The following is a 28,000-nucleotide window of genomic DNA, read 5'->3' on the forward strand; positions in this document are numbered from 1 at the left end:
GAGTAGTCTATAATCATGCAACTCTCCTAAGGTTTGAGTCTCTAGATGAGGCACTCTTAAGCTGACTCATTTCCTTGTATGTACATTGTGTTCAGAAGGCTTAGGTGAGGTCTCTGGACAGAGAGAGGAGAGCTCAAACTGCAGAAAATGTCTGAGGCCATTTTAAAATTAGAACCATGAAAGGGAAGGTTCTGGAAGTGAGATACATATGTGCTGGAAGGACTGCCTCAAGTTTGCATGACAGCAGCTCAAATGTGCGAAGGGTTTTGGTCCACACCAACTGCTCCAACAGAAACAGGCCAGCTGTGTCTGCTATGGACTTGCCAGATCCCTTGGAAGGAGGGTCTTTCCCGGAACATGGAGACGACGTTGCATCTTGCCTGGGACTCTGTGAACTTTCTAGCAACGGCTTGCTCATCTGGGTGCATCTTGAAGAATCAATTATTTGTTACGGGTTTGATAGTCCTCTTTTATGCTGTAGTTGGGACTCTGTAACTCTCATTAAGGACCCAAATTGAAAGAGTTTTCCTAGTTGGGCCATAGCTCCTGTAACTGATTTGTTCTCTTGGCACAGGACAGTGTGTTGTGTGGTACTCTCAGGGCGATAGGAAAGGTGGCAGGCACAAGGATTCCTGGGTTGGAAGGCCCTTCCTTCTATTTGCCACAATTGCTAAAGCACTATTTTAAAGCACTGTGTTCAAAAGCCCCAAACTGGTCTATATTTGAAACTGTGTATGTGTGGATTACTTTATTTCTTTTTTTCTAGATGGCTTAACAAGAGCTAGACTGTTGATGAGTCTAACGATTAGAAACTGTCTCAGAATTCCTCACACAAACATGCTAGGTTCAGTTTTGAGCTCTTAGCACTACAAAACGTGTGGTGTTTAATCTAGCAATCTTACTGAAAGACTATGAAACTATGAAGGACATGAAGGGAAGATAAATGTGTGCTAAGAAATGAAAGAAGTCAGGCTCAAATGCTTTTTATTCTATGATCCCACTTATATGTCATTATAAAAGGGACAACTTTTTTATAGTAAAAAGGCTGGATTTGGGGGAAGTATTGACAGGTGCCAGACTCATACATTAGGTTTGTAGTTGCTTGTTCACAGATGGCCCTAATTACAAGCCTCAGAGTTTGCATAAGGCAAACTGGTATATTTATATCCTTTATATCACTATCAAATTGTCATCCCAGAGGCAGCCTTCAAAGTGGCTGAGTGTGTATCATCAGTATTGTGGTGTGCTGTGTGTCTGGAGACCAGAGTGGCCTCAGGAGCTCAGCTCAATATTTCCCTTCCTTTCGGCTATGTCCACCATCACACTCCTTCCTTTAGAGCCAAACTTAGATGCTGTCACATCACTCTTGAGTAGCAATGAAATTGTCCTCATTTACACAATCTGCCTCTTTTTTTTTCTTTTTCCACTACAGAACAGAAACCCTAGGGCTATATATGTTATTGTTGTTGTGTGTTTGTAATGAACACATTCTGAATCTTTGCTTGAAAAAAAAACTTACTTTATTAGTTTTCAAGGGATTTTTTGTAACGAAAGTATTGTAGCACAGGGTAAGCAAGCATTTAAACTCAGCTGTCAGACCTGAGAGATCTGTGTGTTAGTCAACTGCATGAGAGATAGCTCCCAAAATTATTATCAACGTGGTGCATGAGACTGGAGAAATTCTTCCAGCATGCTTAGTGGTATCTGTAAAAGAAACACTGCTTTACAAAGAGACACAGTTGGACTCTGAGAATAAACTCAAAACAAATACATTTATTTCTCATATAAGCAAAATGATCTTAATGTAAATATCAAGTATCTGATTTGTCACAAACCAAGAATCGTCAATGTTTTACTTTTTAGCTATCCAGTGCCCAAGAAAAAAGAAAAATCAGTTGCATAGTGAAGTGAAAAGAGCTTAGACCAGAGCTTGGCAAAGTACAGACATAGATTGGTTACTATTTTTTGTTTTTTGTTTGTTTTTAATAACTGCTGATGTACATTCATTGTTTGTTTACATATTGTCCATGGCTACATTTATGCTATTATGGAACAGCTGAGTAGTGGGGGACAGATACCATATGGACAACACAAACCCTCAAATATTTACTTCGTAAGTCTTTACTAAAAAAGTTCGCTCGTCCTTGGTCTAGACAAATAGTCAGATGAGCCAAATGTTGGCCAAGGGTTCCCAGCTTACAATGCCAGAAGGAATGGGATGGCTTTGGTTGTCAGGCACTAAGTACTACAGAGAAAGACGAACAAAACATCCTATAAGTCAGTAGACTAACACTTCTTTTCACCTTGGTTTGGTGCACCATATTCAGTGAAACTAGGTCTGAATACATTATATGTGTAATCTTGATTTCAAAAGCATCACTGTATTGCATAAATTTCTTTTCTTCAAGTATTCCTTCAGTATAAATGTTGGAGGGTACAAACAAACCATTGTTAAGCTTCTCTCTGTAAAATTCTACAGTGCTCACAACTAGGTGCTGTAGCTACGAATATGGTCCTATAGCTCAAGTAAAACCCTTTTCCCAGTTTTTGAAACCAATGTCAAGATTTACTAGAAACCCATAGTTCAAGGCACTGGATCTATAACATAGCTGAGCCTCTCAGAGCCAACACACTGCCCCCACCCAGTAAAACATTGTTAATTATATGACTGTAGCAGCTAGATCAATGGATAATTTTCAAGGTGGAGGAATTGCTGACAGCTATCCAGAGTTCAGAAACTATGCGTGGGCTTTGGGATATTCCAGTTTGGTCGGGAGCTCAGGTTATAATAGGAAAAATTAAAAGACTAGAAATAGTTCAGGTTAGTATTTCATTAGCTTTGGGTTTAGCACCATGCACAAACACCATTCTTGAGTGACCTGGTTTGAGTGACCTGAGGCTTTAAAATATCATTAAGGATGAGCCTTCTTATTTGGTTACAATAAATTTGTCCCCTCCCTGCCCACATTCGATTCCCTTTACTGGAACCCTCGCACCAGGCCTGGCCAGAGATCTTTGTGGAAAGTCTCTGGTACTCAGGCCCACAAGCATAAGGAGAAACCATTGTGTTAGACATGGCAGGTGGTCACAGTCATGGGGACACAGGCCACCTACGCTCAGGTTTTACCTCATGGCCATATTCTATGGCCAGATTCAAGGAGCTGAAACCCACTTCTCTAACTCTGATTTTCCTTTTCTAGAAAAAGGAGCAAAGTTTAGAGGGCTGGGGGCCGGGGGGGGGGGGGGAAGAAATGGTGTGCAGCATAAATATCTTAAGAAACTAAATACCATTTTGAGACTTGTATCATAAGTTAAGATATAGAAACCCACTAATAAAAGTATAGGATGTGTAACAATTTAAGTCATATGACAAAGTTTTTCTTGAGTTTCTGTGTAAATATAAGAGGACATAAGGCTGGAGAAAATGCTACCATTCTAGAGTTTTAGCTATTTTAACACTTTACTCATGCAGAGACCGTGATAATATGTGTGTGGTTTGAATTGTAGTCTATATGCCTCAGAGGTGAGCACAGTCATATGTCGTAAATGCTCCCCCTATAGAATGTCACTAGCAGCCTTAGAGTTTTTAGCAGATGCCATCACAGAACACCCCTGTAAACTCAATTTTGTAATGAGGCTCTTTATTTTCAAAGGAAGATTTTTAACAGAATTGGCTGAGACAGTGACTTGCCATACAACAGGGAAAAAGGAGTCAGTTCCTTAAGAGAGGTTCATAGAAGGCGCCCAAGGACAAGCACATCGAATCTTCCTTTAAAGACTAAGGTTGTAGTGTGAGAGGGTGTTTTTAAAGCCAACAAGCAGATTCTGCAAGCCACATGGAGAAGCAACCTCTGCCTTCTATGGCCAGATCTCTAGTGCACATTTTTGTGTGACATTCTTGTTCCAGCAGCCAGGCTCTCGTTAAGATCCAGCTAGATGATTGCTAGGGAGAGATGCAGGGTGTGGGGAGCACTCGCAGTTACATTCCATGAAAGCATTAGACTGTTAGAGATTAGGAAGGCTCTGATTGTCCACAGTGGGGGAAAGAAGTGAATCTAATGTGCACACATGTCAGCATGAAATAGCTGCTGACACAGAACGAACATGTGCAATCCTTTAAAAGGTGGTATTGAATAGCAGGCCAACAGCCATCCCTCTTGTCAACCTAGGATTCTTTCTTCTCTCCACATTGGCCCCTTGTTGAGTCGCCTCCATCAGGCAAGGTTCCATAGGATAAGCCATTTGAATCTGGTTGTACTTTGTCCAACATTTGTTTCCCTGTGGAGATAATAATCACAAAAGACCTTTGGAGCGCTTAAAGATAAAAATGTCCTAATAATTTCTCTTCAGTTCTGGCCACATTTTATGCCTTTAAAAAATACTATGTGGTTATCCTCTCAATGAAAAAGGTAAAATGTCAAGGAAGAAAGTCCCACAGAAATCTCATAGCCCTTGTCACGTGGTCACATGCCCATCTACATGATGTGTGCCCACCCTGTACTGGGCATAGAACAGGTTGGAACAATCAGGAAAGTCACATAACTTACTCACTCATCTCCAGACACTGCTGTCCATATAACAGCACAGGAAAACATTATGGACCAGGAGCTTTAAAAGCCATTGCCGGTCCTAGACATGAGGCTTTGTGAAGTAGAAAATAGTTTAAAACCAAACAAAAAAAAATCATTTTATTTTCCAGCATTTTTATTTCCTCCCCTACCCCAAAAGCAGTTTTAAGCAAGCCATACTAAGCATCGTTGTTACAAACGTCTGTTCTGTCACTGTGTTGATGAGGTAGCTCTCACGGCAAAGAATACCAAACACGTTTCCTCGGCCTCCATTCGTCAATCTTAGAGAAACAATTCTGGTTTTAAAGGCACAACATTAATAGAATGGTGGAAAGAACTATCTTCTATTCCACAGCAACTTGTAGATGACCTCGAATCCCTCAAAGAGCTAGGAATGAATGGCTGGCTGAAGCTGGGAGGACAGGAAACACAGGTTGATTTTGCTTCTGTTGTGTACTCTACACACCCAAGGTGAGTTGTTTCTCAGTGGAAATGAGCATTGAGAAAATGATACTCATTGACTCAATCTGCAAGAGCAGCTGCCTCAGCCTTCCTCAAGAGTGATGCTCAGTCCCTGGACGTCCTATCAAAGGGTCATAGGTGTCGGGCATCTGCCATTCCCCATGCATTCATGTCCATTGACTCTTTAAGGAAACCCAATAAAGAGATCCACCAGGTAACCCACATCAAAGAAGCCTGGTCACTTCAACAGTTGCATAGATAGACTGCCAACACTACACCTCCCAGAGCTTCATCAGTAAACACACTTCTTGAGGCAAAAATTTTGTTTTTTATGTTAATACCCCAAATAATGCTGACATTGATTAATTTCTTTCTTTGTGTGTGTTGGTTAACTACTCTCTCTCTCTCTCTTTTTAAACTGGATATTTCTTTATTTACATTTCAAACATTTTCCCCTTTTCAGGTCTCTTCTTCAGAAGCCCCCTACCCCATACCCCTCCCCCTGCCTCTATGAGGGTCCTCTTCCACTCACCTACCCACGCCTGTATTCCCTCCCTGGCATTCCTTTAAACTGGGGCATTGAACACCCTCAGGCCCAAAGACTGCTCCTACCACTGATGTCCAACAAGGCCATCCTCTGCCACATATGTGGCTGGAGCCATGGGTCCCTCCATCTTTGGTTGGTGGTCCAGTCCCTGGGAGCTCTGGGAGATCTGACTAGTTGACACTGTTGCTCCCCCCAGGACTGCAAACCTCCTTAGCTCCTTCAGTCCCTTCTCCAACTCCTCCATCCGGACCCTGTGATCAGTCCAATGGTTGGCTGTGAGCATCTGCCTCTGTATGTCAGGCTCTGGCAGAGCCTCTCAGTAGACAGCCATATTAGGCTTCCCTCAGCAAGCACTTTCCGGCATCTACAATAGCATCCAGGTTTGGTGACTGTATATGAGATGGATCCCCAGGTATGACAGTCTCTAGATGGCCTTTCCTTTCATTCTAGACAATAATTAATTTCTAAGGATACATTTTTTTTTGTATTTAAAAATGTACATGTATTTGTGTGTGTACATATGCATGCATAGAGGTGAGAACACTGTGGGAAGTTGGTTATCTCCTTCCACCATGTGGGTCTGAGGAAACAAACTCATGTCATCAGGCTTGGTGGCAAGCACTTTTACCCACTGAGCCATCTCAGGCCCAAGGATAATCTAGTATACATTAGAGAAAAAAATGCATATCTTTTTCTTACCAGGAATATCCCCAAGGTCAACAAAAGACTGTTGTAGATGCTCCTTTTCTCTATTTCTTGTCACTAAAAATACTCCAAGGAATGACAGAAAGCACCTGTAAGAAATACATTAATAAAGAACACAGGAATACTGAAACAGCTCATGATATTAAATAGCTGAGCTCTAACTTCTACATGATGACATAAATTCCACCGGTTTTGTATATACCGTTTCTTATGGTAAACTGCTTCAAACTAGTTGTAAGTCTTACAGCCAGAAATAGTTATACGCAGAACCGAGAGCTGGGCAGTTTCCAATAACTCTCTACCCCAGGTTTTCACCATCTGGAGGCTAATTCAAGCTCTAAACCCTTTGGGTAGACATTAGGTCTCGTTTTCTATCCATGCATGCCCAGACCCATTACTGGCATGCAACACGAGTACAAAACAAGTTATTCTTTAATTTTCTAAGAAATCTCATTGTCCTTGGCCATAAGAGTAGTCATAGTTTCCAGACCCCAGAAGTTTGGCCGCGCCCAGATGTCTTATGAAATTGAATTTTTAAGATAGATGGTTTCCTATGTTGAAAATAGACTAGGCTCCAGTTTGCATAACAATGGTCATGCTGAATAGCAGATCAAGAAGCAGCTAAGCATTAATGGGTGTACTTGGAGCCAATGGAAGCAGCTATTGATTGGCAGCACATCTTCGAGGTTTAGCTCTGTTTGCCAGCAATGTTAGCAGTGATATCCACCAAGTCTCTAAAAGAGGTCTAATGGGTGCTTTAAGACAGAAAGGGCAGGTACCAACCTGAAGCTATTGAATCCTAAACTAGGGATCTACCACAGGCTTGGCCTTTTATATCCATGTTTCTCAAATAGAGATCTAACCTAAGAGTTGCCAAGGGAGAGGTGGGCCTGATAGAGTTCTATAGGGCACAGATCCATGGATTTATCACAATTTGGCTGGAACTGAAAATCCTCAATGTTTCAGAACTCTCAAAGGGATACAAAAGCTGCAAAGCCAAGGGTACAGTATCGTGTAGAGTGGGAAGTTGAAAAATACGTTTATTCTAGTACGCTCCAATTTTCTATAGTTCAGGTATACATAGATATACAAAGCTAATAGAACTTTCCATACCTCTGAGACATGTACTCACCCAAAAAGATATATAAATACAGTGAGAAAAGCAGCACCAAGGAATTCCTGGTAAAATATGATGCCTATAGAAGATCAGAGGTCAAAGTTAGTTTTGGGGCAAGAGAATTTATAATAGCAACACATTATTTTAAAAAAAATTGTCAATACTTTTTTTCTATATGTGCTTTCCCCTAAAATGCACATTCAGTATTTTAATCTAAAGACTCTGTGCGCTATTTTTACATTTTAAAGTACTCAAAAGTTAAGTTACATGGGCTTTTAGGTTTAATATAATTATCAATGTTATACAACCTATGTATTTTTGTAAGGAGAAATTTCATTTTTGCTTATATATGCATGTATTTGTGTGTGCATGCATAGGCATATGCGTGCACATGCATCTCTGTGTGTGTAGAGGCCAGAGCATAAACTCAGGATCTTTTCTCATGAGCTGTCCACCACCTTGGTTTTAGGGATGAGGTCTCTCATTTGGCTGGGCTGGCTAGCTAGTGAGCTCTGAGATCACAGCCACAGCTCGCATGGGAAGCACTTTACTGCCTAAGCTGTATTCCCAGAACTGTAAACAGAAATGCCTTTTCCAGTCCAGAGTTTCTCTGTGGAACTTGCAAGAAAACAAACCTCCAGTGATCATTTCCTATCAGGAGTTAGTAAACCTACCCTGAGAGTCTGAGTGGATCATGAGGCCACTGACATGGCGGCTCTACCCCAGGCTGCCTGCTGAAGCTCTGCTATTCCTTTGACTGTGCCCTGTGTTCGGAGAGTCTGGCCAGATGCACAAATGGGCACTAGAAAAATCTCTGTCAACTTGGTGTTGCCCTAGCTCCATTTTTCTCCATGGAGCTATTTCCTTCCTCTGCTTTTCTCCTGTAGGCCACAGGAAGAAACGCATCTGTCAGAGGTTTTGATGAGCTTCTCTTCTCTCTCTCTGAGTCCCAATGATTCCTTCATTTAAAGTCCCAAACACTGCGCAGAGCTTTTACTAAGTAGAAAATCTTTAAATCATGGATAATGTAAACCAGCTGTATGCGTGCAGGTGGGGCTGCTAGTTCTGCTAGTTGAGCAGAGAAAACTTGCTGTTCTTTATGAGGTGCTGCTGTCCATGCTGGGGACATCATGGTGAGCAGGGTGAGCCCTGCTCTTAGGAGAGGCTGGCCAGTCTCAGCCTGACCTCTCCACTTACAGAATGAGCCACCACACCCATTCTGCTGGAGAGTTTCACATGGATGAGTATTTCTCAAGCACTCCCTGTATTGTAATGGACCTCTCTGTAGTCATGTTAACGTTTTTGTTAATCTAGGTCAATGCACCCTAATGTTAATTCCTCTAAGGGCTTGTAAGCTGTATCTCTGCTCTTTAGTCAAGCAGTACTGCGCTTTTCAGTGCATAGCTCCCCCAGTGTTAGGAAACTTTTGTGTCATCAGAATGGGTTTCAGGAAGTGGAACTTCTGTTTTAGAGAGCAGAGACTTTCTATTTTTATTTTAAAACACATTAGAATATACATATTGTAACATGTACCATCCTATCTGATGACTCTTTCATTTTGAAAGCTTGAAGCTAAATTCTGATCAAACATCTCAACTCTTCCTTTCCATGTTTTTCTTTCTGTTTCTATGAATTTGACTCAAGTAGATGAGCTCACTATTTTTCTTTCTGTGATTGGCTTGATTCTCTTAATAATGTCCTTCTGCTTCATCAACACTGGGGCCAGTGGCAGAATCTTTTTTCCTTTTCAGGGGTGAATAGTATTCTATCATATGTACTCATCACACATTTTCTGTCCACTCCTCTGTCAATGGATCCTGGGATTGTTTTTCCTTTTTGGCTACTATTATGGTCAATGCTACAATTTTTTGTTCATTTTTGGGGTACACACACAGGGGTAGAATTGCTGGACTGTACAATAATTTAAAAAAATTTTGAGTAACTGCATATTATGTATCATTTTATATTTTCACTTATACCATTGGTACAGGACTAATGTTTTATATCCTTGTTGATACTTGATTTTTTTTTTTTTTTGTAATACTGGTCACCCTAGGATTGGAGAGATTGTTCTGCAGTTAAGAACATTAGCTGCTCTTCTAGAGGCCCTGAGTTCAATTCCAGGTACCCAGATGGCTGCTTACAACTGCCTATAACTGTAGTATCATTGGATCTGATTCCTTCTTCTGGAGTATATAGATGTATATGCAGACAAACACATCAACAAATAAATCTTTGGTTGGGCATGGTGGCATATTCTATTAATCCTATTACTCAGGAGGCAGAGGCAGAGGCAGAGAGAGAGGCAGAGAGGCAGAGAGGCAGAGGCACATCTCTGTCAGTTTGAGGCCAGCCTGGTCTACAAAGTGATTTCTAGGCCAGCCACGATGACATAGAAAGACACTGTCCTCCAAACAAAGACCAAAAAAACAAAACAAAACAAAACAAAACCCAAAAAACAAAAAAACAAAAAAACAAAAACCAAGCCCCAAATAGACATTACCCTAAAGGCTGTGAAGAGGCATCTCATTTTATTTACTTGATGATTTCTGATGAACATTTTCATTTGCTTGTTGGCAAACATATATTTTCTTTGCAGAACCACTTAGGTTCGTTGCCCAGTTTAAAAACAGGTCACTTGTGGTTTTGCTGTTGACTTGTAGAAGCAGAGAAGGAACTTTTTTAAGGTCCTTGATAAATTCCATGAGATTCAGTTCTGGGAGAGCCGACCTACCTCCTCAGGCCCATGAGGGTGCCTATGACCATGCGGCCTTGTCCTTGCTGGCTGCTGTAATACAGCCACATGTAATAACTCAGTAGGAAGAAAATGGTGTCACTTCAACTTTATGCTATACCTTGTGTTGTGGGGAGGAGATGGCCAGTGAAAGGCTTAACTGTCATTCTACATGATAGCATCAGATGAATGTTATCATTTCCAGAAAGTTCCAGCACTCCTAATCACCATTTGCTCAATGTCCTGAGCATTATATCAGCCCTGTTAGCTGAAGAACCTTCTGTTCGGGGAGCTACATTATTTTTTTTTTTTATATTTTTCTGTATATTGATTATTAAACTGTATGCCATGCCTGTAACTTTTTGTTTATTTTAACTTTCAGATAATTCTAGGATGTACCAACACACAGTATTTTCTCACCGACTGTTCCCAGAAAGCACTAGACACTTAAAAAAAAAAAGATGCCTTGGGATATAATCTTTTTTAAAAGCATTTCTTCAAGATTCAATATTTATTTGGGAAACAGAGGTTGTATAAATTATTTCAAGAAGCTGTTCACTGGGCTGGGCCTGGTAGCACACATCTGTGATCCCAGCACAGGGGATGCAGAGGCAGGAGGCTGACTGTATATCAGTAGCCTGATGAGAAAATGGCAAATACATCAATAAGCTACTGAGCCAGGACCTATCATTATCAAACTTATAAATGATTTAGTTGAATCTATTATATTTTGATTTGGACCAAATTTTAAGTTTGTTCTTTGTAACATTACTATCTCTGCAATGTAAAAAGTATTCATTAAAATATAAGAGCTGTAAGAGAGGACATAGCAAATGCACAAGTTTGTCATGCCTTCCTCGCAATGGTAAACTAGGGCAGGGACCCCATTCTTTCATTAAAGTGATGAGGGGCACAGAGGGATGAGTTTAGAGAATTGGGGGTGTTTGGCCTGGAGGCAAGACTTAAAAGGAATTTTCAGTCACTTTGAATAGAAGGAGCTGCAAGCAGAAGACCCGAGAAAGCAGAACACAGTGAGTATCTTGAACTCATAAGGAAACTCATTTGAACGCCAATGTCATTAGAACATTCGTTTAATGAGAGTCATTCCAAACAGCATTGAGCTGCCTCAGGAAGCAGAGAATACCAGGGAGCATTCACACAAAGGAGAGGAGTATGGAGGAAGTCAGATGCTGGCTGCAGGTTGGGGACATAGGCTCCCAAAGCTTCCTTGTTCCCTTCTTTGACTCTGAGATCATCTTGTACTTGTGGTGGAATGTGGAAAGCCAGAACTCACCTGCGATGATGGCGCTGGTTGTAAAGAAAACATGGTTGACTGGCACCACTGTGGTCATTGTGTAGAGTTCTGTGGCTTGATTCAGGAACCTATGGAAGATGGCATTTACCAAAGCTCTGGGTTAGCAGCGCTCAGCAATAGCTAACAATAACTTCAAGAAATGTATGCTCTGCAGCTACAACTACAAAGGGACAGGAAGTGTAGTGAGAGGGCACTCCAGTCAGCAGTCATAGCTTAGACACATCTGATGCATGAGATCAGATGTCAGCTTTTATGGTCTGTTTAAACCAACAGCAGTAACAATGAAAAGCAATTAATCATATTGTAAGGCCACAGAAGTTTGAGTTGGAAGTGATTCAAGCTGCTGGACCAGTATCACACTGGGGTTGATTCATTAAGATAGATGCGAGAATCTGTTAAATATCATATCTGGGAACATATAGCCATCCACTAACATGCCACATGCCAAGAAAGGAGATGGAGAAGCAAAAGAATGTTTAACATTTCAAAAGCAACCCTCGCTGCTCCAGCTGCAGAGCACATGTGGGGGCTGCGGCCACCATCAGGAACTCATGTCCCCACACTGGCTGTGTGGGAATGCAGCTCCAGCAGAGACAAAGCAGTGCTTTGCGTGGGCATCACCTGGGAGGTTTCAAAAGCTCTGATGTTAGGTGGGGCAAGTGACTCGATGACTTGTGATCCAGCAAGGAGCTACAGATGGCTAGAATAACTGAAAAAAAAAAAAAGAGGTTTGTGGATAAAGCTAGTGTGTGTGCATGTGCTGGGGTGCGTGCGTGCGTGCGTGCGTGCGTGTGCGTGCGTGCGTGCGTGCGTGTGTGTGTGTGTGTGTGTGTGTGTGTGAATACACTTGTCTAAACGAACCTCCTCAGCAATTTTAATGGGAATTAAGGTGGAAGACTACATTTTTACTTTGTGATGGTGGAGAGAGTTAAATAAGGTTGATAGGATGCAGTCTTCCTTCAGCTGTGTCTACCTTTAAATTGATGAACTGTGGTATAAGGATAATGAGACTAATAACTAAACCCCACAGGCGCTGTTGTGGTACCGCTGATTCAGAAGGCAGAATAGCAATATTCAAGTATGATAAACATGCTCAGGCTTAGGAAGTGACCCAGGCCTCACAACCCACAAGACTTAGAGCTCGCTGCCATCTGTAGGACCAGCCCTCCTCATTAGCAGCTTGAGCTCTGGCACCTTCTGGGCACAGGGATGATGCTTCTGCATAGCATTTTGGGATGAACTCTGTGGCTCACTCTTAAGAGCCTAGCAGGCAGAGATTCAATCACAACATGCAAGTAGGGAGAGTGACTGAAGCAGATGGAGGGGAGGGGGTACAGGAATTAAAAAGGTTTCATGTCACTAGTATTAGGGCCCAAGAGAAACATGAAACAATCATTCTGAAATCCCATGGGTATGAAGGAAACTCTGGCCAAAGATACAAAGTTCCGCGGAAAGGGTTTTCCTCCAGGCCAAATGTCTGGTTTTGTCCATCTCTAGGTAATTAATGAGCATGAGCTAAGAGACGGAGGGGAGGGGTCCATGCATTTCTATATTTAGAGTGGAACCATGGATGTGGACCTGCCCCTTTGATTTATTGCTAATGACAACCTGTGTAAGATGGGTATTAATTACAAGCAGAGGAGCATCAGGGAAGCATCAAGCACACTTAGCTGGATCACTGCCGCACTTAGAATGTATAAGACACAAAGGCAGTGCTCAGTACAAATTAATGACTGGAAGGAAGAAGAAAGTAATGCTGGGTCTGGACGAGCTGGTCGTCCTACAGCTTGGGAGACCCATTGTATTTCAGCTCGATTATTTTCTAAGCCAGTGCACAGAGAATCACAGGAAGTCTGAAAGGCCATGGAATTTATAGACACTGACTTACTTGACTTGGAAAACGCAAGAGGCTATCATGATGACAAGCATGATGTAGAAGATGGCATAAGTTAGCTGCATTTTACCCGTCACAGAAAGAGTGATCATGCCTGAGACAGCCTTCACAGAAATCACAGTCAATGAGGCTAGAAGATAAAAACACAAAATACACATCTGAGACAGAAGACACAGATATATATCTTAAGTTTGCTTGCTGGAGTAACAAATGTGCCAGTTAGGGTTTCAGAACAATGTTTGTGAGGGTACAGGGACACACACACACACACACACACACACACACACACACACACACACGCATAGAGTTCTGCTGGGTTTGCTATGGAACCCGGTGCCTTCATCTTCTGGAGCAAGGTACTCACTTCAAGCCCTGCCTGTGGAAGGATACCATGGAGACGGTCATCACTAGTAGGTGGAAAAGGCATAAGCAATGAAGGCAAGAAAGAGGTCAGAGTGCTAATGCAGCTTTAAAGGGAAAGTGACAAAAGATGGAAAAGTTCAAAGATAAATAGACAAGGAGACAGGACATGAAGCGACTTCCTGAATACCCCGAATTTACAGAGGGTTATGCTAAGACTTTTTTAGTAATGCTTAGACCTTGCTCTTTTCTTTCTGAAAAAGATAATCAAGAGGAACAGGACCAGAACTGATATTCATTTCTCAGACTGAACCATAACTATGACACATAGCTGCAGCTACTGATTTTCTGTTCTGAGGAGGGACTCTGGTGAGAACAAACTTTTCATAGGACAATTAAGAAAGACAGATTAGGTGTGGGCTGTCAGACCAGTGTGCAGTTTCTTCTCACATTTCTATAGGAATCCAGTGCTTTCTATCTGTCTTAGGCCCTTTGAAATTAAGTTGCAAACAATTTCATACTTTAGCTGAAATCCATAGAAAATTCTCAAGTAGGGCTGGGGAGATGGCTCAGTGGTGAAATGCTTGCTGTGTAAACACAGGATCTGAGTTTGGATCTGAGTGTGCATCTGTCATCATACTGCTAGGGCTGGGGTGGTGTAGACAGTGGGTCCTGGAGCTTCCTGGCCAGCCAACCTAGCTGAAACAGTTCAGGTTCAATGAGATTGTCTCAAAAAGGTGGAGAAGCAATTGAGGAAGACTTATCAAAGTCAGCCTCAGTCTGTCTCACACACTCACAGGAGCAAGGCACATGCATGAACAAACACAGACACACTGCACATAAAAAAGAAAATTCACAAGTAACTTTTACATGAAATCAAACAATTATAAGCCAAAAGGTGACGTGATAGAATACTTCTGTATTACCATTGGCTTACATGGTCATAATATATCAGGAAGTTTTCCCTTTTAGCTTTTAAAAAGATCATATAAACATATAAAGAATAGATTAAAAATAGGTAAAGAACCTCCATAATTTCATTTTTCTAATTCTGAAGATAATCTATAATTGGAAGAATACTTAAAAACTAGGCATTTACTTTCAACTAAAAGTCATAATTATTAGAGGAGATATGAGATAAATTCTAAATGAGCACTCCATCTGGAAGTCTTTGCCTGACCTGTTTATAGATGTCAGATGTCATATCAGACTGATTAAGACAGCACATAGCTGATCTACAGATTCTAAGCTGTGTAGAGATCTGTATGTCACTTGGTGGTTAAGTTTGTTGTTCAGCTGTTTAGGGACTCGAAATTCCTCCTGAAACACTGAATGAAACTGCAGCACTGTGTGCCAAGAGCCCTGTGGTCTGGACAGCCAGGTCTCACAGAGGGTAATTAGTAAAAAAAAAAAAAAAAGCATTGAACCCACTGTTCCATTTAGAAGAAGAAAAGGAGGAGGAGGAGGAAGAGGAGGAAGAGAAGGAAGAAGAGGAGGAGGAAGAGGAAGAGGAGGGTGAAGAGGAGGAAGGGGAAGAAGAAACAAACAAAACAAGAATTCTTTACAAAGGTGCTAAAGACCCGACACCTTCTGTAATTGATCTCACATTGGGATTTATAGATAGCTGCTATTTCTGTAACTCTGCAACTTATTTCCTGGCTGGTGCTCAGTACTATAAAGTACTTGGTTTTGCTATGGTTTTTGGGCTAGGGGAGGGTGACTAATGAGAATAGGTTGAAATTCAAAATTGTGACACAGTATCAATGTAATGTACATTAGAGACCTATGCATGCAAGGAAAGATGGCTGGAAAACATTAAGATACTATCAGTTGTGATTTATGACACTGCGAGTATAATAAAATTTAAATTAAAAAAATATCTACAAAAGTACACATGTTCATTTAAAAGATTATAAAATGCAGACCTACTTGGAAAGGAGAAAAAAAATCAACTGTTATCTTAATACTCACCTTCAAGTCATTTCTTAATATTTGGGCACATCATTACCTTACCTTTTCCAAGGAAGAATATATCACAACATGTGACTCATACCATTTACACCACTTAGGAGCCTATTTTCCATCACCATTAAGTATTTTCTGTGCCACGAAGCATTCTAAAGCCTTTTGTTGGCTGTCAAGAATGCCTTTGTATGAGGTGTATAATTTATTTTGACAATTTTCTATTCTTGGATATTTAGACTGAATCATTTTTTTTCTTCTTACTGTTAAAATGAGGCTGTAGTGAATTTTCTTGAACATAAATCTGCCCGTCATTCTGCCTATCTCTGTGGAAAGTCACCTGGAGGGGATCACTGTGTTGACAGCTGTGTGGAGGCTTCTGAATCAGCCTGTCACCATGCCAGTCTTCACAATGTATGGTGTATGGTAGTCTTTCTATTTCCTCTTTCTATTTCCTCTATTTCTTTCTTAATCACCAACCACAAACACACATTCCTTTCATCGTGCCACACACTTTTCTAGCATCCTGCTCATTCCAGTGTTTGATATCTGACACTCAGTTTAACATTAGTTCTTTAACTCATAAGGATTCCTGGGTGACTACATACTAAATTTACACCTCCTGATCAAAGCCATCAATATTTCAGTTGCTAATTTTGCTTTGACAACTGGAGTGTGCTAAGAATAAGGCAGTGTTTCTGGATTCCCCAGCATTCTGACCCTTGAGGACTGTGCATAGAGACTTCAGATTTGTATTTTTAGGAAATGAGGTCACAGATTGTCATTGACAACATTGTGCAACAGAACTCAATCCTAAACCACATCAAAATAACAGAAACCACTAGATTTATCCTGAGATTTCATCGACAGTCAGAAATTGCTCTGAAAATAAAATTTAAATGATCTAAACATACACACAATGCCAATGTTTAGGTTATGTTTACTGTCTCGAGGTGATCATTATAACAGTGTTCAAAAGTCATAATGTCCCTTTATCCCATAACCTTATATAGTTATACATTATCAATTTACAATTAAAGTATCTAAAATTAGGAGTACTTGAGGTAGTATGGAAACCTAATACAGTAGGAGCTTTCTAAAATATATACATATATGAAGACGATCAAAATGAAATCACCAAGTAGTGGGGGAGACAGAGGCCATTTCTTGTCACCAAATGAAGTTTCCAGTCCTCAGATTAGATTACATCCCAACTTGCAAGATATGGTAGGGCAATGGGGCACAAAGCTTGTGGGAGTAACTAACCAATATCTGATTTGATTTAAGGCCCACTTCAAGAGATGGAATCCATACTCAACACTGCTTGGGTAAATAAGAACCTGAGAATAGATAGCCCATAGACCTAGGGAAAAGTCAAATGCTACTGGTCTAAAATAGAGTTAGCCATGAAAATGACTCCTAAGGACATTCTACCCTACTCATGGGTCAGTGTATTACTCAGTCGTCATCAGAGGAGCTTCCTCCAGTAACAGATGGGAACAAATACAGAGACCCACAACTAGATATTATGCAGAGACGGAGAGACTTTGGATACTCAGCCCTAAACGAGATGTCTATCAAATCCCTCTCCTCGGGGCTCAGAGAACACTGTGAAAGAGGAGCCAGAGAGTGTAAGACATGGGGTTGGGGAGATGGAGGACACCAAGAAAGCAAGGCCCTGTAAATCAACAGGGTCAACACATATATGAACTCACAGAGACTGAGGAAACGTGCATAGGGCCTATGATGGCTTGCACCAGGCCCTGTCCATGTATATTATGGCTTCTGGTTTAGTATTTTGTGGGGCTCCTGAGTGTGCCAATGAGTGGGTCTCACTTTCTTGTGCTTACTCTCGAGCTCTTTTCCCTCTGTTTATTTTTCCTAATCACAATGTGCTAACTTCTGTGCTATTTCATTATTAATCTTTAGAAGTCTGTTTGTTTTCTAATGAGAGACAGAAAGAGGGTGGATCTAGAAGGGAGGAGGGGAGGGGAAGAACTGGGAGGAGGAGATGGAGGGGAAACCATAATTAGGATTATTATATGAGAAAAAATACTTTCAGAAAATTCTCTCTGTCTCTTTTTCTGTCTCTGTCTCTCTCTCTGTTTGCATGTGTATAAAGAAATTATATTACCGGGTATAGGCAAAGATATCTACTTATTGGAAGCCCTCCTATTTCCCCTTCCCTTCTCTTCTTCCCCTTTTTTTCTCTCCTTTTCTTTTCTCCTTTTCTTAAACAATTTTTTTTTTTTGACTAGGGTCTTACATAGTTCAGGCTGGCTCAAGCTGAAGCTGAGTGTGGCCTTGAACTATTGACTCCCCTGCCCCATATCTGAAGTACAGTGAAGACAGAACTACCCACACACTTCCACTCTCTCTCACTTGCCTCATGGTGCTTTCTAATTTTGTTAATTCTAATTTTCTGTGTCTAGGTATTTTGCATGCATGTATGTCTGTGTACCACTTACATGACTGATGCCTGATAAGAATTCCCTCAAAAATGGTTGTGGGCCACTATGTGGGTGTTGGGACTCAAATCCAGGTCTTCTGGAAGAACAGCTTTGTGCTCTTAAGCACTGGGCCATCTGTCTAGTCCATCTGTCTAGTCCTTCATGTCCTTCATGTGCAGGGAAGTATAGTCTGTGCGACTTTTTCACTTTATACAACACTTAAAAGTTTCAAATCTGCCCATGACTTCCATAACTATTTTGTTTTCTTGTAGAAGTCACTAGTGATGACTGTAGAATGCCCAGACATTAAGACATGCATAGACGCTGTCTTCTCCGTTGTTACTTTAATGAAATAACCTTTTGGTATTTCACTGCCCAGTTCTTTAAAGCAGGAATAGATATTAAATTTTAAGGTGCCTTTGAGATACATCGAGATAAGTATATAATACTTTCTTATTTATTCTTCTAGCTTATTGCAGTATCATTGAAAAATAGCATTTCATGTATTTAGGAATACAGCATGACAATTTGATCTTCACATGTGTTATGAGATGGTTATCAGATTCAGGTTGTTCAATGTGTCCTTCATTGTATACAGTTATTCTTTCATGTGTATATGGTGAGAACTTACTCTCAGAAAACTTTGAGTACAGAATATCACGTTAACTACAGTTGTTGTGTTGTACACTAGAGCCCCAGAGCACGCTGGTAACGCAAAGTTTGTGCAACTCAACCAACAATCTCAAAAGCTCCCTTTTGACTCATAAACATGATAAAATATATTGTTTTTTTCTCATCAAAATAAATTAATTTTACTTATTTTAGCAATTTTAAAGTTAGTTTATAAAGCAATGGGTTCCATTATAACATTTTTATATGTATATGTCTTTATATTTTGATATTACAACAAAAGATAATGGGTTTCTTTTTTAAATATAAACTTGATCTCAAAAAAATATATATGTGTATGTGTATGCCATGTGAAGACCAGAGAACACCTGTAGGAGTGGTTCTCTCCTTCTACCATATAGTCCCAGGGATTAAACTCAGGTCATGAGACTTGGCAGCAAGTGCCCTTCCCTGCTGAAGCATCTCCCTGGCTCCTAGAATGGATTTCTCACAGAATTATGGTTTCTTAGTTTACTCAGATGTTTGAATACTCACTGGACTTGCTTCTAGGTAAACATAACACAAATAAAACGCACCTTTTGCATCTTCGTGGGATTAATTTGACAAGGAAGCTTAGCTCCAGCAACACATTAAACACAGAAGTGGAAAGCAAGTGAAAATATTTTACACAGCACAAAGGAGATAATCCACCTTCATCAGACTACATGCTCATAGGCACAGCTTCTTCTGGGGCTGACTTCATTTAGGACTCTTGTATCAATATTAGGCAGAGAAATTAGTTTATAGTATTTTCTATTTGTGACATATATATATATATATATATATGTAATTTTTTTCAGATTTGGAGGTCTGCATTGTCTGGCCATGTTTTAAAAGTGAAAGACTTCTTCCTATGTCCACATGGTCCCAATGTCAGAACCATGTCAGGTGTGAGGGTGTGAGGTGTGAGGACATGGCCTTGGCACTGTTGAGATCAACTTCCTTAGGGCCTGGTTTGCAAATAACCTTTTTACTCTCTTTCATAGTTAACAAAAAAGAGTTAAGTATTAGATAGAAAAAAAACTAAGGTATTTGTTTATGCGCTACTAAATATACATTCATATGTTTATCTGTATTTCTGCCCTTTTACCTCTCCTATATATTTTTAATGTTTGTGATGTTTTTCCTAAGAAGAATTTTATTTGTTGTATTTGAAGAGCTGCTTCCTAGGTTTATTCTTAGTCTGCTTTTATGTTTTCTATTTCATTAAAGTTTGCCTTTATTTTACTCAGATGCATCTTTCTTTTCTGTTACAATGTTTACTGCTTTACTCCTTCTTAAAACTACTTCTTGAGCTGACTCTAGTTGATCTACATTTAAAGCCATTGACTATTTTCACAATGATCTGGAATCTATGTGCTGCAACGAAAGCTGGATTGGCACCTGGTGCTTACAGCTGCAGAACTATTAATTCTTACAGGTATAGGCTTCCATAGGTATCTAGCTTTGTAATAATTTTCTGTTTTTATCTCACTGGGAATGCGATTTGTACTATTCAACTTTCTGGAATTTATCAAGGACCAATTATAGAATCTACATTTGTAAACAACATCAACCAGAGGAAAGAAGGGGTTCTGATCTCAGGGGATAAGAGAGATAAGAATTCAATTATTGCACGGTCTGTTTCAAACCTTTTTTATTAGATATTATCTTCATTTATATTTCAAATGCTATCCAGAAAGACCCCTATACCTTTCCTCTGCCCTGCTCTCCAGCCCACCCACTCCTGCTTCCTGGCCCTGATATTCCCCTGTACTGGGGCATATAATCTTCACAAGACCAAGGGCTTCTCCTCCCAATGATGGCCAACTTCTGCAACATATGAAGCAAGAGACACAAGCTCTGGGGGTACTGGTTAGTTCATAATGTTGTTCCACCTATAGGGCTGCAGACCCCTTCAGCTCCTTGGGTACTTTCTCTAGCTCCTTAATTGGGGGCCCTGTGTTCCATCCAATAGATGACTGTGAGCACCCACTTCTGTATTTGCCAGGCATTGGCATAGCCTCACAAGAGACAGCTATATCAGGATCCTGTCAGCAAAATCTTGCTGGCATATTCAATAGTGTCTGGGTTTGGTGGCTGTTTATGGAATGGATCCCCAGGTGGGGCAGTCTCTGGATGGTCCTTCCTTCCATCTCAGCTCCAAACTTTCTCTCTGTAACTTCCTCCATGGGTATTTTGTTCCCCATTCTAAGGAGGAGTGAAGTATCCACACTTTGGTCTTCCTTCTTCTTGAGTTTCATGTGTTTTGCAAATTGTATCTTGGGTATTCTAAGTTTCTGGGCTAATATCCAGTTATCAGTGAGTGCATATCATGTGTGTTCTTTTGTGATTGGATTACCTCACTCAGGATGATATCCTCCAGATCCATCCATTTGCCTAAGAATTTCATTAATTCATTGTTTTTAATAGCTGAGTAATACTTCATGGTGTAAATGTATCACATATTCTGTATCCATTCCTCTGATGAGGGACATCTGAGTTCTTTCCAGCTTCTGACTAGTATAAATAAGGCTGTTATGAACATAGTGGAGCATGTGTCCTTATTACAAGTTGGAACATCTTCTGGGTATATGACCAGGAGAGGTATTGCTAGGTCCTCTGGTAGTACTATGTCCAATTTTCTGAGGAACCGCCAAACTGATTTCCAGTGTGGTTGTACAAGCTTGCAATCCCACCAGCAATGGAGGAGTGTTCTTCTTTCACCACATCCTTGGCAGCATCTGCTGTCACCTGAGATTTTGATCTTAGCCATTCTGACTGGTATGAGGTGGAATCTCAGGGTTGTTTTGATTTGCATTTCCCTGATGATTAAAGATGTTGAACATTTTTTCAGGTGCTTCTCAGCCATTCAGTATGCCTCAGTTGAGAATTCTTTGTTTAGCTCTGTACCTCATTTTTTAATGGGGTTATTTGATTTTTCTGGAGTCTAGCTTCTTGAGTTCTTTGGTATATATTAGATATTAGTCCCCTATAAGATTTAGGATTGGTAAAGATCCTTTCCCAATCTGTTGGTGGCCTTTTTATCTTGTTGACAGTGTCTTTTGCCTTATAGAAGCTTTGCAATTTTATGAGGTCCCATTTGTCGATACTCGATGTTACAGCACAAGCCATTACTGTTCTGTTCAGGAATTTTTCCCTTGTGCCCATATCTTCGAGGCTTTTCTCCACTTTCTCCTCTATAAGTTTCAGTGTCTCTGGTTTTATGTGGAGTTCCTTGATCCACTTAGACTTGAGCTTTGTACAAGGAGATAAGAATGGATCAATTTGTGTATTTTTACACGCTAACCACGAGTTGTGCCAGCACCATTTGTTGAAAATGCTGTCTTTTTTCCACTGGATAGTTTTAGCTCCTTTGTCAAAGATCAAGTGACCATACGTGTGTGGGTTCATTTCTGGGTCTTCATTTCCATTCCATTGATCTACCTGTCTGTCACTGTACCAGTACCATGGAGTTTGTATAACAATTGCTCTGTAGTACAGCTTGAGGTCAGACATGGTGATTCCACCAGAGGTCCTTTATTGTTGAGAAGAGTTTTTGCTATCCTAGGTTTTTTGTTTTTCCAAATGAATTTGCAAATTGCCCTTTCTAACTCAGTGAAGAATTGAGTTGGAATTTTGATGGGGATTACACTGAATCTATAGATTGCTTTCGGCAAGATAGTCATTTTTACTATATTGATCCTGCCGATCCATGAGCATGGGAGATCTTTCTATCTTCTGAGATCTTCTTTGATTTCTTTCTTCAGAGACTTGAAGTTCTTATCATACAGATCTTTCACTTCTTTAGTTAGAGTCACACCAAGGTATTTTATATAATTTGTGACTATTGTGAAGGGTGTTGTTTCCCTAATTTCTTTCTCAGCCTGTTTATCCTTTGTGTAGAGAAAGGCCATTGATGTGTTTGAGTTAATTTTATATCCAGCTACTTCACTGAAGCTGTTTATCAGCTTTAAAAGTTCTCTGGTGGAATTTTTAGGGTCACTTATATATACTATCATATCATCTGCAAATAGTGATATTTTGATTTCTTCCTTTCCAATTTGTATCCCCTTGACCTCCTTTTGTGGTCTAATTGCTCTGGCCAGGACTTCAAGTACTATATTGACTAGGTAGTGAGAAAGTGGGCAGCCTTGTCTAGTCCCTGATTTTAGTGGGATTGCTTCCAGCTTCTTACCATTTAGTTTGATGTTGGCTATTGGTTTGCTGTAGATTGCTTTTATTATGTTTAGGTATGGGCCTTGAATTCCTGATCTTTCCAAGACTTTTATCATGAAGGGGTGTTGGATTTTATCACATGCTTTCTCAGCATCTAATGAGATGATCATGTGGTTTTTGTCTTTGAGTTTATTTATATAGTGATTACATTGACGGATTTCCGGATATTAAACCATCCCTGCATCCCTGGAATGAAGCCTACTTGGTCATGATGGATTATTGTTTTGATGTGTTCTTGGATTTGCTTAGTGAGAATTTTATTGAGTATTTTTGCATCGATATTCATAAGTGAAATTGGTCTGAAATTCTATTTCTTTGTTGGGTCTGTATGTGGTTTAGGTATCAGAGTAATTGTGGCTTCATAGAATGAATTGGGTTGAGTACCTTCTGTTTTTATTTTGTGGAATAGTTTGAGGAGAATTGGAATTAGGTCTTCTTTGAAGGTCTGATAGAACTCTGCACTACACCCATCTGGTCCTGGGCTTTTTTTGGTTGGGAGACCATTAATGACTGCTTCTATTTCTTTAGGGGATAGAGGACTGTTTAGATCATTAACCTAATCCTGATTTAACTTTGGTACCTGGTATCTGTCTAGGAAATTGTCCATTTCATCCAGGTTTTCCAGTTTTGTTGAGTATAGCCTTTTGTAGTAGGATCTGGTGATGTTTTGGATTTCCTCAGGTTCTGTTGTTATATCTCCTTTTTCTTTCGATTTTGTTAATTAGGACACTGTCTCTGTGCCCTCTAGTTAGTCTGGCTAAGGGTTTAATCTATCTTGTTGATTTTCTCAAAGAACCAGCTCCTGGTTTGATTGATTCTTTGAATAGTTCTTTTTGTTTCCACTTGGTTGATTTCAGCCCTGAGTTTTATTGTTTCCTGCCATCTACTCCTCTTGGGTGAATTTGCTTCCTTTTGTTCTAGTGCTTTTAGGTGTGCTGTCAAGCTGCTAGTATGTGCTCTCTCTAGTTTCTTTTTGGCAGCACTCAGAGCTATGAGTTTTCCCCGTAGGACTGCTTTCATTGTGTCCCATAAGTTTGGGTATGTTATGGCTTCATTTTCATTAAACTCTAAAGAGTCTTTAATCTTTTTCTTTATTTCTTCCTTGACCAAATTATCATTGAGTAGAGTGTTGTTTAGCTCCCATGTGAATGTTGGCTTTCCATTATTTATGTTGTTATTGAAGATCAGCCTTAGTCTGTGGTGATCTGATAGGATGCATGGGATAATTTCAATATTTTTGTATCTGTTGAGGCCTGTTTCGTGACCAATCATATGGTCAATTTTGGAGAAGGTACCATGAGGTGCTGAGAAAAGGTACATCCTTTTGTTTTAGGATAAAATGTTCTGTAGATATCTGTTAAATCCATTTGTTTCATAACTTCTATTAGTTTCACTGTGTCTCTGTTTAGTTTCTGTTTCCAGAATCTGTCCATTGATGACAGTGGGGTTTTGAAGTCTCCCACTATTATTGTGTGAGGTGCATTGTGTGCTTTGAGCTTTACTAGAGTTTCCTTAATGAATGCAGATTACCTTGCATTTGGAACATAGATATTCAGAATTGAGAGTTCATCTTGGAAGATTTTACCTATGATGAATATGAAGTGCCCCTCCTTGTCTTTTTTGATAACTCTGGGCCGGAAGTCAATTTTATTTGAAATTAGAATGGCTACTCCATTGTTTCTTTGGACCATTTGCTTGGAAAATAGTTTTCCAGACTTTCACTCTGAGGTAGTGTCTGTCTTTTTCCCTGACGTGGGTTTCCTGTAAGCAGCAAAATGTTGAGTCTTGTTTGTGTAGCCAGTCTGTTAGTCTATGTCTTTTTATTGGGGAATTGAATCCATTGATATTAAGACATTAAGGAAAAGTAATTGTTGCTTCCTGCTATTTTTTTTTTTTTATTAGAGTTGGGATTCTGTTCTTTGGCTGTCTTCTTTTAGGTTTGTTGAAGGATTACTTTCTTGCCTTTTTTAGGGCATAATTTCCTTCCTTGTATTGGTGTTTTCCCGTTATTATCTTTTGAAGGGCTGGATTCATGGAAAGATAGTGTGTGAATTTGGTTTTATCATGTAATACTTTGGTTTCTCTATCTATAGTAATTGAGAGTTTTGTTGGGTATAGTAGCCTGGGCTGGCATTTGTGTTCTCTTAGGGTCTGTATGACATCTGTCCAGGATCTTCTGGCTTTCATAGTCTCTGGTGAGAAGTCTGGTGTAATTCTAGTAGGTCTGTCTTTATGTATTACTTGACCTTTTTCCCTTACTGCTTTTAATATTCTTTGTTCAGTGCATTTGCTGTCCTGATTATTATGTGTCAGAAGGAATTTCTTTTCTGGTCCAGTCTATTTGGAGTTCTGTAGGCTTCTTGTATGTTCATGGGCATCTCTCTCTTTAGGTTAGGGAAATTTTCTTCTATACTTTTGTTGAAGATATTTACTGGCCCTTTAAGTTGAAAATCTTCATTCTCATCTATACCTATTATCCTTAGATATGCTCTTCTCATTGTGTCCTAGATTTCCTGGATGTTTTGAGTTAGGATCTTTTTTTTTTGCATTTTGCATTTTCTTTGATTGTTGTGTCCATGTTTTCTTTGGAATTTTCAGCACCTGAGATTCTCTCTTCCATCTCTTGTATTCTATTGCTGATGTTTGCATCTATGGTTCCTGATTTCTTTCCTAGGGTTTCTATCTCCAGAGTTGTTTCCCTTTGTGATTTCTTCATTGTTTCTACTTCCATTTTTAGATCTTGGATGGTTTTGTTCAATTCCATCACCTGTTGGGTTGTGTTTTTCTGTAATTCTTTGAGGAATTTTTGTGTTTCTTCTTTAAGGTTTTCTACCTGTTTAGCAGTGTTTTCCTGTAATTCTTTGAGGGATTTTTGTGCTTCTTTAATGGCTTCTACCTGTTTATCATTGTTCTCCTGTATTTCTTTAAGTGAGTTATTAATGCCCCTCTTAAAATCCTCTATCAGCATCATGAAATATGATTTTAAATCTGAATCTTGCTTTTCGAGTATGTTGGGTTATCTAGGACTCACTGTGGTGGGCGTACTGGGTTCTGATGATGCTGAATGGTCTTGGTTTTTGTTAGTAAGATTCTTACATCTGCCTTTTGCCATCTGGTAATCTCTGGTGTTAGATGTTCTAGCTGTTTCTGGCAGGAACTTGTTCCTCCTGCTATTCTGTTAGCCTCTGTCAGCATTCCTTAGACTCCAACTCTCTCCTGAGTCCCAGTGTTTAGATCACTCTCTGCAGGCAAGCTCTCCTCTTGCAGGCAAGGTCCACAGAGGTCTGCAGTTCAAACCCACCTCTTAGCTGAAGATGAAGGCCTGAAGGGCCCCTGTTCAAGAAGCTCTGTTGCTCCTGTGGCCCACGTGCTCTCCTGCTCCGACTGGTCTCTGAGAGACGGGGATACAAGATGGCACTCTCACCTGAGCCCCAGGGTCAGAGCCCTCTCTGGAGGCCAACTCTACTCAGTGATCCTAAGATCCTGGGTGTGCTAGGGCGCCTGCTGTATGGAGATTCCTCTGGGGACCTTGGGATCATCTGCCGAGTTCCTGCCCCTTCTTAGAAATGGGAACAAAACACCCAGGGAAGGAGTTACAGAGACAAAATTTGGAGCTGTGACGAAAGGATGGACCATCTAGTGATTGCCATATGCAGGGATCCATCCCATAATCAGCTTCCAAACGCTGACACCATTGCATACACTAGCAAGATTTTGCTGAAAGGACCCAGATATAGCTGTCTCTTGTGAGACTATGCCGGGGCCTAGCAAACACAGAAGTGGATGCTCACAGTCAGCTATTGGATGGATCATACGGCCCCCAATGGAGGAGCTAGAGAAATTACCCAAGTAGCTAAAGGGAACTGCAACCCTATAGGTGGAACAACAATATGAACTAACCAGTACCCTGGAGCTCTTATGTATCAAAAGATGGCCTAGTCGGCCATCACTGCAAAGAGAGGCCCATTGGACTTGCAAACTTTATATGCCCCAGTACAGGGGAACCCCAGGGCCAAAAAGGGGGAGTGGGTGGGTAGGGGATTGTGGGTGGATGGGTATGGGGGACTTTTGGGATAGCATTGAAAATATAAACGAGGAAAATACCTAATTAAAAAAAAAACACCTTTTAAAAACATTCTTATGTCTTTTTATCTTCCAAGAGCAGAGACAAGTCTCCCCCTCCTCCTCTTACCTCTCTATTAATGTAGATTTCTGAGATTTCCCCATAGCATATTAGATATGATACTCGTTTGACTAGACTTTTTTTTTTTTTTTGGAACAGGGTTTCACTACGTATTCCTGGCTATTCTGGGACTCATTATATACACCAGTCTGGCTTTGGACTCATAGAGATCCACCTGCCTCTGCCTTCTGAGAGCTAGGATTAAAGATGTACACCACCACACTCAGCTAAACCATACATCTTCTTATCAGAATAATCTTGCTTGCTACATTTATTATTATCTGCCTCGTTTCTAACTTAGTAAACCATGATACCTGCATTCTTTCTACTTCAGGCATAAATTACCCAGCTCTTGGTAAAGATATATGTATAAGTGTTCAATGCATTTCATATCTGCAGGCGGATCACATAGGTAGATGATCCTAAGGGAGGTTCCTGCTTTAGTACTGAGTGCTAACTATGGTAGGTGTAGACACCTAGGAAGGAGGGGGCATTGGAAGGAAGCAGGCATGTGTGTGTGGCTATTTCAATAACTCACACAGAGCTGTCTGTACCCATGCACATGGACTGAATCCAATTCAGAGCCATTTTGAGATTAATCTGAGAGTTTCTCTTCTTCAAAACTTTTAAAAAACTTTAAAAACCCTTACATACAGAGCTGACATATATGACCTTAATTCTGTTATGTTTGCTTCTAGTCTCCCTGCCTGGTAGTTTGAAAAGAAACAAATATAAGGTCCCCCATCTGTTTTTGTTTTTGTTTTTCTTAATCACCAAAGCCCCTGCAGGTTGTGTTTTGTGCAGGGTGCATTTGTT

At 40.3% G+C, this 28,000-nt stretch overlaps 1 protein-coding gene across 3 annotated transcripts in view; it reads right to left on the bottom strand.

Moving 5' to 3' along the window:
• Window positions 1-1,502: 1,502 nt before the first annotated feature.
• Nipal2 (NIPA-like domain containing 2) overlaps window positions 1,503-28,000 on the bottom strand; it is a 106,412-nt gene continuing 79,914 nt past the window's right edge. For 2 of the 3 annotated variants that reach the window (XM_006520055.4, XM_006520056.4), the window contains 5 exons: window positions 13,337-13,472; window positions 11,428-11,516; window positions 7,415-7,478; window positions 6,277-6,371; window positions 1,503-4,278 (listed from right to left, as the gene is read on the bottom strand). In XM_006520055.4, the coding sequence (XP_006520118.1) occupies window positions 4,166-4,278; window positions 6,277-6,371; window positions 7,415-7,478; window positions 11,428-11,516; window positions 13,337-13,472 (497 nt within the window). In that variant the 3' untranslated portion in view covers window positions 1,503-4,165. The remainder of the gene's footprint in view (window positions 4,279-6,276; window positions 6,372-7,414; window positions 7,479-11,427; window positions 11,517-13,336; window positions 13,473-28,000) is intronic. The other variant, NM_145469.5, reaches the window with a different exon arrangement.

Source organism: Mus musculus, chromosome 15 (genome assembly GCF_000001635.26).
Source record: "Mus musculus strain C57BL/6J chromosome 15, GRCm38.p6 C57BL/6J".
Lineage (NCBI taxonomy): Eukaryota > Metazoa > Chordata > Mammalia > Rodentia > Muridae > Mus > Mus musculus.